This window comes from Anolis carolinensis, chromosome 5, assembly GCF_035594765.1.
Source record: "Anolis carolinensis isolate JA03-04 chromosome 5, rAnoCar3.1.pri, whole genome shotgun sequence".
In the NCBI taxonomy this organism is placed as follows: domain Eukaryota; kingdom Metazoa; phylum Chordata; class Lepidosauria; order Squamata; family Dactyloidae; genus Anolis; species Anolis carolinensis.
Window position 1 is genome coordinate 101811400 of NC_085845.1, and position 14240 is coordinate 101825639.

At 40.8% G+C, this 14240-nt stretch overlaps 1 protein-coding gene and 1 long non-coding RNA gene across 2 annotated transcripts in view; one reads left to right on the forward strand and one right to left on the reverse strand.

Annotated features, from left to right (window-relative positions):
• Nucleotides 1-14240, reverse strand: part of cracr2a (calcium release activated channel regulator 2A) — a 40953-nt gene that overhangs the window by 8585 nt on the left and 18128 nt on the right. The window contains exons 7-12 of the mRNA XM_008111340.3: nt 12300-12487; nt 7732-7803; nt 7208-7256; nt 6192-6280; nt 4357-4681; nt 1623-1755 (exon numbers count right to left, since the gene is read on the reverse strand). Coding sequence (XP_008109547.2) covers nt 1623-1755; nt 4357-4681; nt 6192-6280; nt 7208-7256; nt 7732-7803; nt 12300-12487 — 856 coding nt within the window. The remainder of the gene's footprint in view (nt 1-1622; nt 1756-4356; nt 4682-6191; nt 6281-7207; nt 7257-7731; nt 7804-12299; nt 12488-14240) is intronic.
• LOC134299351 (uncharacterized) lies at nt 4509-13098 on the forward strand. Its single transcript, XR_010006539.1, has 3 exons — nt 4509-4648; nt 9514-9594; nt 12320-13098. It is a non-coding gene; the product is annotated as an uncharacterized LOC134299351 (long non-coding RNA).

Consider the following 14240-nt stretch of genomic DNA (forward strand, 5'->3'; position numbering starts at 1 on the left):
AATTTTCTTACAGCAGCTGAGGAGATTATCAATGGTTTCGTCGGTTTCCTTGCACAGTCTGCATTTTGGGTCATCAGCTGATTTTTCGATCTTAGCCTTAATTGCATTTGTTCTGATAGCTTGCTCCTGGGCTGCAAGGCCTTCTGTTTCCTTCTTCAGGGTCCCATTCGTGAGTCATAGCCAGGTCTTCTCCTTATCAGCTTTTTCTTCAATTTTGTCAAGGAACTTTCCATGCAATGTTTTGTTGTGCCAGCTGTCAGCTCTAGTTTGTAGTGTGGTTTTCTTGTATTTTTTTTTGTCTACTGTGCTTTGAGGAGTTTCTGATTTTTGACTTCAATCAAAGCACGTTTATTTATTTATTTACAGTATTTATATTCCGCCCTTCTCACCCCGAAGGGGACTCAGGGCGGATCACATTATAACACACATAGGGCAAACATTCAATGCCCATAAACACATCAAACAGAGACTGAGAGACACACGCAGAGGCAAGTTAACGTTCTTCTGAGGGGATGTTCGATTCTGGCCACAGGGGGGAGCAGCTGCTTCATCATCCACACTGACGGCACTTCCTCATTCCAGGTCGTAAATTAGTTATTCTTGCCTCCCCACTTTTATTAGTGGTACCTTATCTCCTACTTGATAGATGCAACTATCTTTCGGGTTGCTAGGTCAGCAACGAGCAGGGGCTATTTTTTATTTTTAATTGACGGGTGCTCACCCCGCCACGGGCTGGCCTCGAACTCATGACCTCATGGTCAGAGTGATTTAAGGCAGCTGCTCAACAGCTGCGCCACAGCCCGGCCCCCTTCAGTTTGCTTTACATATTCTGCCAGGGCATGTTCTTCTTCTTTGACTGCTTGTTTTACTTGTAAGAGTCCTCTGCCCCCTGATCTTCTAGGCAGATATAGCCGGTCAACATCACTGCGGGGATGCAGTGAATGATGAATGGTCATGAGTCTTCTTGTTTTTCTGTTCAAGTTGTCCAGTTCCGCCTGTGTCCAATTTATAATGCCAGCAGTATATCTTATGACAGGTATGGCCCAGGTGTTTATGGCCTTGATGGTGTTGCCTCCATTGAGCTTGCTTTTAAGAATTTTTCTGACCCTTTGTGTGTATTCTTTGCTGACCACAGAATTTTGGCGCCCCCCCCCCCAAACCGATCACTGAAAAATAAAAGCGTTGGATAAGCGAAAATGTTGGATAACAAGGAGGGATTAAAGAAAAGCCTATTAAACATCAAATTACATTAAGATTTTACAAATTAAGCACCAAAACATCATGTTTTACAAGAAAGCAACAGAAAAAGCAGTCTCGACTGCGCCCCCGTATGTTTTGCGCCCCAAGCGACCGCTTAATTCACCTCATTGTTGGACTGGCTCTGCTCTATCTGCCCCCCTTTCATTCATCGGCAGCTTGTGGTTGCCGAGATATAGTGATTTCAAATTGGGTCTATTTTTTTGAAACACTTAGTATTTTGCAGTTTTCACATATTAATAAAGTTAATCTGGTTTGTTAGTTTTTTCATAAATAAATGTTACATACCAACATTATTGTAACATGCACAAAGGTTAGTGAAATAAGCATCATTGTGTATTTTCTTCCTTCTTGAGATTACTTACCAACAGTAGCAGCAGTACCAGAGGAAAAACGATCTTCACAAACTCGTCTTAAAAAGGAAGTCTTTCCTACACTTGATTCTCCCACAAAAATAATCTTGAATAAACAGTCTGGGACGGAAAATGACTGTTCATCCTTCAAGCAAATACAAACATAAGATATTCAGTCAACTGCATTGTACATACTTTGCTTTTTTTTTTGCATTATTCATCATAAAATATTAAGAAAATATATTTTTATTTATACTTTTATATATTCTGCATTTTGATACAAAAGATCAGATCCAGATTTAGTTGAACAAATCCAAGTCACATCAGCTGGACAGGTTAGCCTTATGGGTGAAACAGAAGTAAAGAAGGATGGAATCAGGAAGTTTAAAGTCCAGAATGAGCTCAGTAATATTGAGAATTATTTATACCATAAACCTTCACACAGGTATAAATATCCTGGATATATAATGCCACTATTTCTCCTTTCCTGTTTGATCTATTTTTCCAAAATAGGTTACGCCCTTCTATTACAACATTCCAAACATAGGACTCATCCCACCAGGTGTTAGTGATACCAATTATATCATATTTTATTTGTATTAAGAGTTCAAGTTCACCTTGTTTATTTCCTATGCTTTGTGCATAGCAGTGGTTTACAACCTGTGGCCCTTCAGGTGTTTGGTACCCCAACTACCAGAAGCCTTAGCCAGCTCGTCCAATGGTTAGTATTCTGGGATTTGAATTCCAAAACACTTGGAGGTCCACAGGTTGAGCCAGTTTGGTGTAGAGCCACCGAAAACCAGGGATTATCCCCCCCCCCTCCCGGGATAATTTAAGTATATTTCTTCCCTTTTGCTGAGTTCTTGTACTTTTTGCCCAATTCTCTCTAAAACTGTTCTCTCTACAATAGTGGTTCTCAACCTGGGGTCCCCAGATGTTTTTGGCATACAACTCCCAGAAATCCTAACAGATGGTAAACTGGCTGGGACTTCTGGGAGTTGTAGGCCAAAACCATCTGGGGACCCCAGGTTGAGAACCACTGCTCTACAACATTGTCTGTGAAGCCAGCTATTCATTTTTATTCTTCTCTCTGTTCCTGGACTGTGTCCGTGAACTAGGAGGAGATATAAAATGACAAACTGGGCATCAAGGTCTTTCAACTTCCTACCATACCCACATAATTTCATTTGACCTGATGAAGGTAACACCTTGCAGTGTCCCAGAAGGAAATGGTAACTGTCTGAGGGCTTATTGGGCCTTGCCATCCTCTCTGCAGCACCTCAGATTTTGCTCCAGGTAGACAGTATATCTCTCAAATCATCCTGTCAGGTAATCAAACTCCTGTTTCTGTTCCCTTCAGCAGGGAGTCTCCTAACACTACCATACATCTTCCGGGAGGTTTGGTAGAGGCCATTCTTACAGGGGCACCTGCACATTCCCTGATGCAAGCACTGTTGCACTTTATACTGTTCTGTATCATCACTGATGCTGGAGAGAGCTTCAAATTTATTCTGGAGCGCCAGACTTACAGATTAATCCCCATAATTGAATAGTTGAACTATTCAACTATTGTGTTTTGCTCTTGTCATTCTGGAAGACATGTCTTTGACATTAAAAAAGGAGCCTCCGGTGGCCTAGGGGATAAAGCCTTGTGACTTGAAGATTGGGTTGCTGACCTGAAGGCTGCCAGGTTTGAATCCCATCCGGGGAGAGTGTGGATGAGCTCCCTCTATCAGCTCCAGCTCCATGCGGGGACATGAGAGAAGCCTCCCACAAAGATGGTAAAACATCAAAACATCCGGGCAACGTCCTTGCAGACGGCCAATTCTCTCATTCCAGAAGCAACTCCGGTTGCTCCTGACACGAAAAAAAAAACAACCTTAAAAGAAAGTACAACGTGTGGGATAGGACTTGAAGTCCACAACACAGAGTTGGTTGGAAGAGTTATAGCTTCTTTCCATCCCCAGGTCTCTGAAAGCGTTAAGAATGTGAATTCTTAGACAACATGTTTTAAAAGAATGATGGAAGCATGCAAATGGGTAAATACTATTTTTGTATTTGAAAGGGAGGGGTAGATTTGGGAGACCAATGAGCCAGTTGGCTTGACATCAATACTAGACAAAATTCTAGAGCATCTAGGAAATAATGCACTAATTATATAGGCATCAATATGTGTTAGAAGAACAATAAATCGTGGCAAAGGAAGCCTATTTCCTTTAAGAAGTCACTAACAAGCACATCATAGGAAGAGATCACAAAAATTTGACAACATTTTCCAATCCAGTAATGTTTCCAATTCTTGTTAAGCATCCTGGCTTTGAGGAGTTGGCCTCATTTTAAGAAATCTCCCATTATATTCTTACTGTTCCCTGGGTTAAGGGTGAACCTGCAAACCTGCTGTTAGTTGAAACCACTTGAGCAACCTTACCCAGGGTGTAGGTGGACAGCCAAAGGGCTCTGTCCTTGTCCCCTGTGCTGTTCAATAGTTTTATGATATGGAATAAGAATTACAGGACTGCCAATCAAATGAAGTGAGGAGTGCTAGCTAACGCAGAATTACAATTCAAGGGCATCCTGAGAGTCAGGACATCTTGCATTAATGTACAAAAAGGCAGGAGTGTAGGGTTGCACAGACCTTGCCTGAAAGCAGGTCTTATAGAAAAATATAGTCCATTAAAAAGATACTCATCAACAATGTGAAAACCTGTCTCAAATAAAACAAAAAAATTGTGATTTTGTTGCTTACACTTGAGAGTGTTTCTGTCCCTACTGGTTGCTCTCTGGGAGTGGGCGGTGTCTTTTCAGTTGGTGATTCTATCTGAGTCCCATTCATTTCCTTTTCTTGCAGTATGTCTTCATCTTCTTCAGACCATTTGGGAAGCTGCCTTTCTGGCCTATCGAGAAGTTGGGGCAGATGATCTTCTTCAATTGATATTATTCTTTGAAGACGCTTCCCATGAGCCAGCCCCCCACCAGCAGCAGGGTCAGACTCTAATGAAGGATACCCATTCAAGCCAATTGAGTTTCTTCTTTTGGAGGTATTACATAAATCTTCATCTTCAGAAGACTGGCTAGGAAAGATATTACCAAATAACACATTCAATCGTTCAACACTTTCTGTGTGAATTAAGAGGACACACAGGTTGAGAACTACTGTATTAGATAGTCCTTTCTTAATAGTAACTTTCAAGCAACCAGAAACTACATTTATCTGGTCAATACCAATCTCATGGTTGCATGTTAACAAAGAGTCTACTGTATTTTAGTTCATTTCAACTTAAGAAGAACTGTTACTGGACTGTAACTACTTTGATTTCTACTACTTTGTACTAGAAATCCACATCACCTATAACTATGTGTGGCTCAGTATGCTGCAATGTCTTTTCTTAAAACTGATCTTGAAGCCAAAGGTAGTATTATTACAAGACCTTGTAATAATACTACTGTGAAGATGCAGCCACCAAAGACTCAGAGAGGAGACCTTTTTTCTTTCTTCTTCTTCACCTTAGATGATAGCGTAACTTAGTTTACAATATATGCAATAGTAGCTTAGATGTTGGATGAACCATAACAAGTTTATTTAGGCACAGAGCTTAATGGTTACAATTCTCACTTAGAAGCACTTTCATTAACAGTTACAATATTAGAATAAGATGATTCAAACTCCCTAAAGTGTCACTTCTTTAACTTAAAGTAGTCAGAACTTCATCCTCTGCCACTTTTAAACCATAGTCACCCCTGTGATACACAATCACAGATTCTCTGTTCCTTACTAGGACACAGAATATATAAAATAAGCCACCAAACTTATTTTAATCCGACTCAAATTAAACAATTGAGTCTCCCTTGATCCCTTCAACTTAGGATCAATCTTCCCTGTGCCTCATTAGAGCACAGACTGAGTTCCTTTTTTAAAAACTCTGCACTTCCTCAACAGAACAGCAGATGGCTCCGCCTACTTCTCCATGGCAACCAGCCTCTGAGTGCGGAGAAGCAATAACTGCAATACTCACCCTTTTAAAACACAAACACACAATTAAACATAACATCTGCAAACCAACAATTCATACTTCATTACAACTACCTTTGGCTTCAATATCATTTTAAAGAAAAGGCGTTGCTGCATACTGAGCCACACACAGCTATAGATGATAACACAAAAGTAAAAAGAAAAGAAAAGAAAAGGTGATTCAGATAGGGAGAGGGCAGAGGCCACAAGAGGGTCTAGAGAGAGACAGATAGTCCATTTTATGGGGGTGAAGGGTGGGTTGCAGGAGGAAAACCATTTCCCCCTGTATTCCTGTTATTCCCCCCACCCATGTTGCCATCATGGAAACAATCCTTGTCTATGACATGGGAGGAGTGGGAGAGAATAACCAATGAAAACGGGGGAAATGGTTTTCCTCCTTCAATTCTCCACCCCATAAAATGGACTATCTTTCTCTCTCTAGTGCCCCCTTGTATCCTCTGCCCAGATAATGGAACAGTACCCTCTTTTGTGCACTAATTTCAAAAAAGTCTTTATTTTGCATGTTACTTGAAAAATAAATTCAATGAAGAATGATAAAATGGAAGTCTTACCTCTTCAGCGAACCCTTTCTGTCAACATAGTTGCCTATGATTGAGCCTGATCTTTTCTTCCAGTTGGCAGGGGGAACTCCCTTATGTTTCTGCAGAAAAATTATTTCAAAAATTGCTTCCAATTAGATTGTAAAGTTAACAAAATGGGAAATTCAATGCTAGTATTCAAAATAATATTTTTTGATACAATGCCCTTTTACTGAAAGGAAACTACACTTCCACTGGGACCTTCGTACTTGAGCAACTCATTTGTGCAGTTCCTGGGATCCTCTCAAACTTTCCAGGGCCTTTCTCTTGAAAATAATGTTTCAGCTGGAGGATTAAAAGAATGAGCACTTCTGAAAGCCTACAGGAGTGGCAATTATCCTTCTTTCTCCTTCACTTGCTTTGCCCACCCATTCAAAAAACCCTTTGATGGACTTCTGGACACTTCCACCTTCATGAAGGAGGTACAACCTCCAACAAGTTCAATGTGCAGAAAGCTCAGTTCTGGAAATCTGGCACTTGCCTACCCCTCAGCAATAGATAACACATACCTGGGGTTCTTCTTTAAGAGCTTGATTTGAAGCCAAATGCCTAACCACAGCTCAACCCTAAAAGTGTATCAGATACCAGCATTTGAAAGCTCTGAAGGCCCATCTACACAGCACCTAAAACATGGCATTGACTGGGCTAAAAAGGGGGTGGCTACTGATAAATCCACACTAATTCACTGCAATGGACAAAAAACACGAGGTAAAAAGGTCCCCTTTTATCCCAATTCTGGCCAGAAAATGCACATATTCACATCACTGTATATCTCTGCACTTCCAAAAAAACACGCCATTTCCTTCTCTTCCCTCTATGGAGACTGCTCCAGCACATGTCCACTTTTAAAAAACACAGAACAAACTGATCAGCTGACTGGGCTGTGAAATTAACATACAGCTGATTTAATGGAGCACTGTTTCTAAATGCCTGACAAATCTACAGTCTAGCTTTGACTTTGATGACATATTACTTGGAACTACATTTACCTGGTATAAACACATATCACGTTCATCTTTAAGATATTTGTTCTTTTCTCTGTAGTAGATAGGTACCAAAAGAAAGGAAAAGAAGTTTTAGAATGTTTGGAATGTTCGTGTTGATATCAGTCATGGTTTAACGTGTGACTTATTTCTAATTACTTTAACATACAGCTCATATTTTATGTCTATATTAAAAACTTTATCTGCCCTGAAGCAAAATCCAGATGGTCCCCATATATGTGGAGTTTGTTTCCAAAAGGTACAAAATCCATCTGAACCAATTTGACAGGAATTGAAAAAACTGTGCTGAGGATGTGTATTCTTTTGCTATAAAATGCCATTTTCCAAGCTCTGAACCAAAGTGATTTGAAAACAGCACAATTGGGGCCTGAGCATCTTCCAGCACTACAGCAAAGCAGCTTAAAGAATGCAGGGTGGGCTATAGACACTACACATAACTTCGTGAAATGCCTGGACAGCTCCTGTCTCTCTTGCTCACTTTTTTAAAAATCTTGGCTTTGCACTCTTACCTTAGAAAATCCAGCTGTTTAAGAAGTCCTGATTTCTCCCTTTGCAATGTCTCTGTAACTCTGTAAACCTCCCTGGAGGGGAAAATAAAACAATAGTTTCAACATGTCTTATTGTTTTAGTGAAATGCCACGAAGGTCTGCATTCTGCACTAGGAATGGAATATCTGCCAATTTTTATTATTCAGATGAAACACACATGCTGTTCTTGGATATTCAGAATAGATTTTCAATTAAATCTGTTTTGGAAACAAATTTCTGCTTGTCTGGAGCAAAGCAAGTCATTCTTTATTTCATTCTTTCTTCAAAATGCAAGAAGGACTGTTAATTTCTACAGACTGGTGGACAAACATTCTCAAGCACAGAGAAGAAAGAAACAAAGCACTTCTAAAGTCTATCTAATATTGTGTAAATACTTTTAAGTCAACCAAAAGGGAACAAAAATCGTAGTGCTATTTTTCAGAACTAAACTGCCATCATCAGGCTAAGATAGACACATATACCTTGACAAGTGGTGGTATTAGCATCATGTACTGAAGGCTCCCATAGCAGTAAGGAGGGAAATCTATTTCAGGCTTTAAAGGAATTACCTACAGAGTTGCTGACACTTTTTAAAAATGAGCTTTAGCACCTGGCAGAACTCCTTCAATGCCTGGATTAACCTAAAGTGGATTTACCCCTTCATTGAGTGCATCTACGGAATTAATGCACTTTTACTGCCATGGCTCATTGCTGTAGAACCATGAGAGTTGCATACAATCCTTAGCCAAATAGTGCTGATGCCCCACATTACTACCAATGCCGGATTTCCATAGCTTTGAGCCATAGCCATTAAAGAGGTGTGAAACTGTATTAATTCAACAGATTCATTCATTGACATGGGAACCACTAGTTACTACTGTCTTGTCTTCAGTTAGTACAAGAGGAAAGGTATGTGGTCTCTCAAATTAAATTCCAAAGACCCCACCCCTGACAGTCCTGGGCTCTCTGGGGTGGGAGGGGGAGCAACAAAAGTGCAGCTATAAACTTTAGTTTTTCATTTCAGAATACAAAGTATTATCCAAAAGTGTTGTCGAAGGCTTTCATGGCCGGGATCACAGGGTTGTTGTATGTCTTTCGGGCTGTGTGGCCATGTTCCAGAAGCATTCTCTCCTGACGTTTCACCCACATCTATGGCAGGCATCCTCAGAGGTTGGATGCCTGCCATAGATGTGGGCGAAACGTCAGGAGAGAATGCTTCTGGAACATGGCCACACAGCCCGAAAGACATACAACAACCCTATTATCCAAAATCCTAGCATTCGTTCCTGGTGTGCCAGCTCTCATGGTTCCCAATCAAGACAGGCAGAGATGAGAGCAGAATCAGAGGTCACCTTTATTGCTTCATTTGTCAAAGAAGGATGCCGGGGAGAGAGTCTCACATCTGACATGCTTTCTGTTCACAGACACCAGTGTTTATGGACATCCAAAATAATAGACATAGTTCTGATTGGTACAAAGTTACCATTCTCTCTTCTTTCATTAGTTTAATATACATTCATTGTTGTCATGTTTCATAGCTGTGATTGTTTTATTAAAGGAAACCTGAGTTAGCTGCTGTGCTGATATTCATGGCTATAAGGATGGAATGCCCTTTGAGTTGTGAGATTTCCTGGTTCCCCTGATGGGATAATTGGGGGGGGGGGGGGCTAGGCTGCACTGATGAGCTTTCAGGTCGCTTTATTATGTGCCTGCAGGATTGGCTGCCAGCTGATAGATTATCAGCATTCTGATTTCTTGTCTTAGACTGGTGGCTTATCTGATGAGGAAGTTCATGCACCCTTTTGATGATCTGAACTCAATGTGTGTTGGCAAGAAGGAGAAAAGGTAGGTAAGGCTTTGGGAGCATCAGGATATTGTTTTGGGGGCTCTGACTTTTAGGGTCTGGGTTCTTTCGGGCTAGGATGCCATAAAAACTGGATTACCAGTTTGCAGCAAGAACATAGAATGCGCACCTGGCTCCCATACTTCACAGCCTAATCCATCTTCCAAAGATCAGGACCATGGGCACATTTACACAGCAGTCCTACGACCTTGTCACTTGTAAATAATAATAAATAAATAAATATGTATACCCCACCACCATCTCACCAAAGGGACTTGGGGCAGCTCACAGAAGTACAGTAGAGTCTCACTTATCTAAGCTAAACGGGCCAGCAGAAACTTGGATAAGCAAATATCTTGGATAATAAGGAGGGATTAAGGAAAAGCCTATTAAACATCAAATTAGGTTATGATTTTATATATTAAGCACCAAAACATCATGTTTTACAACAAATGTGACAGAAAAAGCAGTTCAGTAGGCAGTAATGTTATATTGTAATTACTGTATTTATGAATTTAGCACCAAAATATCACGATATATTGAAAACATTGGCTACAAAAATGGCTTGGATAATCCAGAAACTTGGATAAGCGAGGCTTGGATAAGTGAGACTCTACTGTACTTCGAAGTGCCGCATATAAATGAACAGTACATAAGCATATAAACAGCAACGTAAGTTTAAATATAACAAGGGTTAGGTAAAGTCTAGTTGTGTCCGACTCTGGGGGTTGGTGCTCATCTCCATTTCTAAGCCGAATAGCCGGCGTTGTCTGTAGGCACCTCCAAGGTCATGCGGCCGGCATGACTGCATGGAGCACTGTTACCTTCACACCGGAGCGGTACCTATTGATCTACTCACATTTGCATGTATTCAAACTGCTAGGTTTGCAGTTTATTTTCCGAGCCCAATTCAAGGTGCAGGTCATTACCTACAAAGCCCTAAACGGTTTTGGGACCCACCTACCTTCGTGACCGTATTTCCCCCTATGAACCTGCACAATCTCTTCGCTCGTCGGGGGAGGACCTCCTCTCGCTCCCACCACCCTCGCAGTTGCGGTTGGTGGGGACGAGGGAGAGGGCCTTTTCCGTTGTGGCCCCCTGGCTCTGGAACTCGCTCCCCAGGGAGATCAGGCAGGCCCCTACCCTTCTCTCCTTTCGGAAGAGCCTAAAAACATGGCTCTTCCAGAAGGCCTTTGATAATTGATCTAGTAAGATTGACCAAGTCGTCTTCCACTAATAGTCCCGTATGTACACCTCTCCTAGCACCTTTGATGGCTATGACACTTTGGATAACCACTCCCCCCGATGATATCGACATAACTAGCACTTTAGCCCAGTTTCCTACAGATCTTATCCATGATTTTATCATGATGTATTGTATGCGTTTTTATAACTTGTTTTATTGTTGTTTGATTTGTTTTACCGCTTGTTTATTGTCATGACCGGGCTTGGCCCCATGTAAGCCACCCCGAGTCCCTTCGGGGAGATGGGGCGGGGTATAAGAATAAATTATTATTATTATTATTATTATTATTATTATTATTATTATTATTATTATTATTATTATTGGTTTGCAGAAGCTGGGGCTAATATTGGGAACTCACTCCACTCCCCGGATTCGAACCTGCCAACTTTTTGGTTAGCAAGTTCAGCAGCTCAGCAGTTTAACCCACTGCGCTATCGCATAAAATCTCATCTGATAAAATTTTACGTACTGCCAGAATTGGTCAGTCACTCAGTGAATTATAATGATCCTGGCAACATCCAACCATGGGACGTTGGGATCCGTGCCCCACACCCTGCACCATTGTGGCTTCCCCCCTACCTGATCTCACAGGGGGAACTCTCCTAAATCCAGCTTGACCCATCTTTCCTAATGGAAAGACGGGAAACTTCCCGTCATCTGTCGCTGGTTTCTTTTTGGCAGCAGTAGGGGTTTTTCTTCCAGTTCAACTATGGAGCCACCCTGGAAGTGTTTTTAAAGGGTGTCATGCGAGCCATCAGGCTCCATGGCCAAACTTGAAAAACCCTGTCACCACCACCAAAAAGAAGCCCGTATAAAGAGGCCCCTAGTCTCAGGAGGAGGAAAAATCACTGTTGTCACTGCTGCACATACCTCCTGAGGTCAGGGCTGTTGTTTAAATGTGTACATGTCTCAGTGTAAGATGGGCTTTTGACAGAACAGAAGGGGGGAGAGAAGGAATGGGAGGAAAGAGGTTGAGCTTGTTAAGGAGAAAATAATAAAAATCATAAATGCTGTTGAAGCTACAGGAATGACTGTAGGCTCAACAGCATAAATAGTTGCTTTCAAAATAACAAAAACATGGTCTGGATTTACTACCCCACTAATGCTAATAAAAAAATTGATAATTTGGGATTAATCATTTATAATAAGCTATGGAGAGATTTATTACAGCAGAAGATTATTTTTCCTGATATTCTCTGTGATAAAAGCAATTTTGCAGATTTTTCAGTTGGTAGAAAATGCTGAAAGCGAACAATAACAACTAAGAACTCATGCTCAAATCACAGAAAGAAATGTTCTCAAAGCTACCAAGAAGAGCAAAAAAATGTGAATCTTCAGCCAAATTCATTTTTCCTCAAATTCATTCCCTCAAGGACCAAGTTTGGGTGGCTTTGAAAATAATCATTTGAATGGAAGTGGAGAATCAACCTTGCTGTAATCTCAGTTCTAGAGATCACTTACATTTCCTTTTCTTCCTGCAGCTCCTTGGCTTCATCTTGCAATACCTGCAACTGTTGTTGGGCAATTGCTAGTGCCTGCGATGTTCTTTCCAGTTCGTTCTGCAGTTCTTGATTTGTGAGCCTGAGTTTTGTGTTTTCTACTTTTGTTTCTTGTTTGTCGTTGTGCAGGTCTTTATACTGTCCCTCCAGCTGTGCAAGAAAGAAGAAACATGCATAACTAACAATACTGGTTACAAGGGACTCATGTCTGCAGTTGTTATTTTTAACCTCTCTAGCAAACTTGAATTTATTCTGCACTTTGGCTTTGCCATACTGGCTATTTGTTTGAATTCCTCTTTGGTGAATTCTTTTTCCATTTCTTGTGTAGGTCCCTTTTAAGTCTTAGCTCAACCGAAAGTTTCTTCTATACAGCCATATAATCCAGATTATCAAAGCAGATAATCCAGATCTCCTTTGACACTGTCTACACTGCCAGATAATACAGTTCAAAGCAGATAATCTGGATTGCATATGATAGTGTAGAAGGGATCTTATACATCAATTCTGATTTCTTTAGCTACCTCCTATTTTTCTCCTAATTATAAATCTGTGAAATATATCATTTTTCAGAAACTCCCATCCACCACAAACCCCTTTCTCATTTAGCATTCCTGATCATGAAATCACACACAGTCTTCCCTAAAGTACTGAATTTTCCCCTAAGTTTACTGAATTCAGCTTTCTTAAAGTCTTGAATGCATGTCTGACTATGTTTGACTTTGCCTTTCTACTGTATAATAAACTTTTCAATAACATGATCATTCCCACTTAAGGAACATGCACTTCCACCCCATTAACTCCAAGTTCTGGACCAGACCTGTACAACATGCGACCTTCCATATATTTGGACCGCCAACTTTCAGAAGCCCTAGCAAGCTTGTCCAATTGCAATGCATTCTGGGAACTGAAGTCCAAAATAACCTGAAGATTGTTTAGGCCTGTTCTGGATGATGAACTTTTCTGCAAGGCAAGTAAGGAATTTGCTAAACCTGATATTCTTGCCGGAGTTTCACTGCCAAGCAATACCAGAATAGTTAAATCTTCCATCACTCCCCTATCTCCTTTCTGAATATGTGGCCATTGGTTCTAGGAAGTCAGAGTCCAAGTCCTCAATCTAGCTTGGAGGACAGTAGTAAACCAATGCAGTGATGTCCTCATTGTCATCGTCCCCCCCTATTTTTTACCCAAATACTCTCAACCGTATTCAGGGACGTCTTCACACATATAAACATTCCTAACATATACTCCTCCTCCTCCTCCTCTTTTTGTATTTGGTATTTCTCGGAAATAGGTTATAACCCTCTGTTACTACATTCCAGTCATGAGGCTCATCCCACCAGATTTCAGTGATATCGATTATATCATATTGCACTAAGAGTTCAAGTACATCTTGTTTTCCTTGCTCTAGAGATACCAAAAACCTTGGTCATCCCTACAGCTGCTTCTTTAAGCTATTTTCCTTCCCGCTGCTGAGTTTTTGTACCTTTTGCCAAGTTCTCTCTGTAACAGTTAGAGTATTATCTCCTGATAAATTCCTACCTTCAAGAATATTGTGTCCCTCCACCTTCTGTTTAAAATCCTTCTAATCAGAAGTAGTTGAAGATCAGAAACTGTTACATAGAACAAAAACAACAACAACCCAGAAGGCCGGGAAAAGCACATGCAATTGTTGCACATGCATTGTGCTTTGTATGTATACTTCAAAGCCCTGCCTGTCTTATATTGGCTTATTTGATAAGCTTAATCCACCCTATTGCTGATATTTAGGACACAATCTATGAGCTGAAAAATGCTATCCACCCCTGTTCTAGGGACATGTTCTCTCATTATGCTGAACAGGGCCACTAGAAGTCATGCATACGTATTTGAGATTACTCTCACCATTTTCCAAGCAGGGATGCTT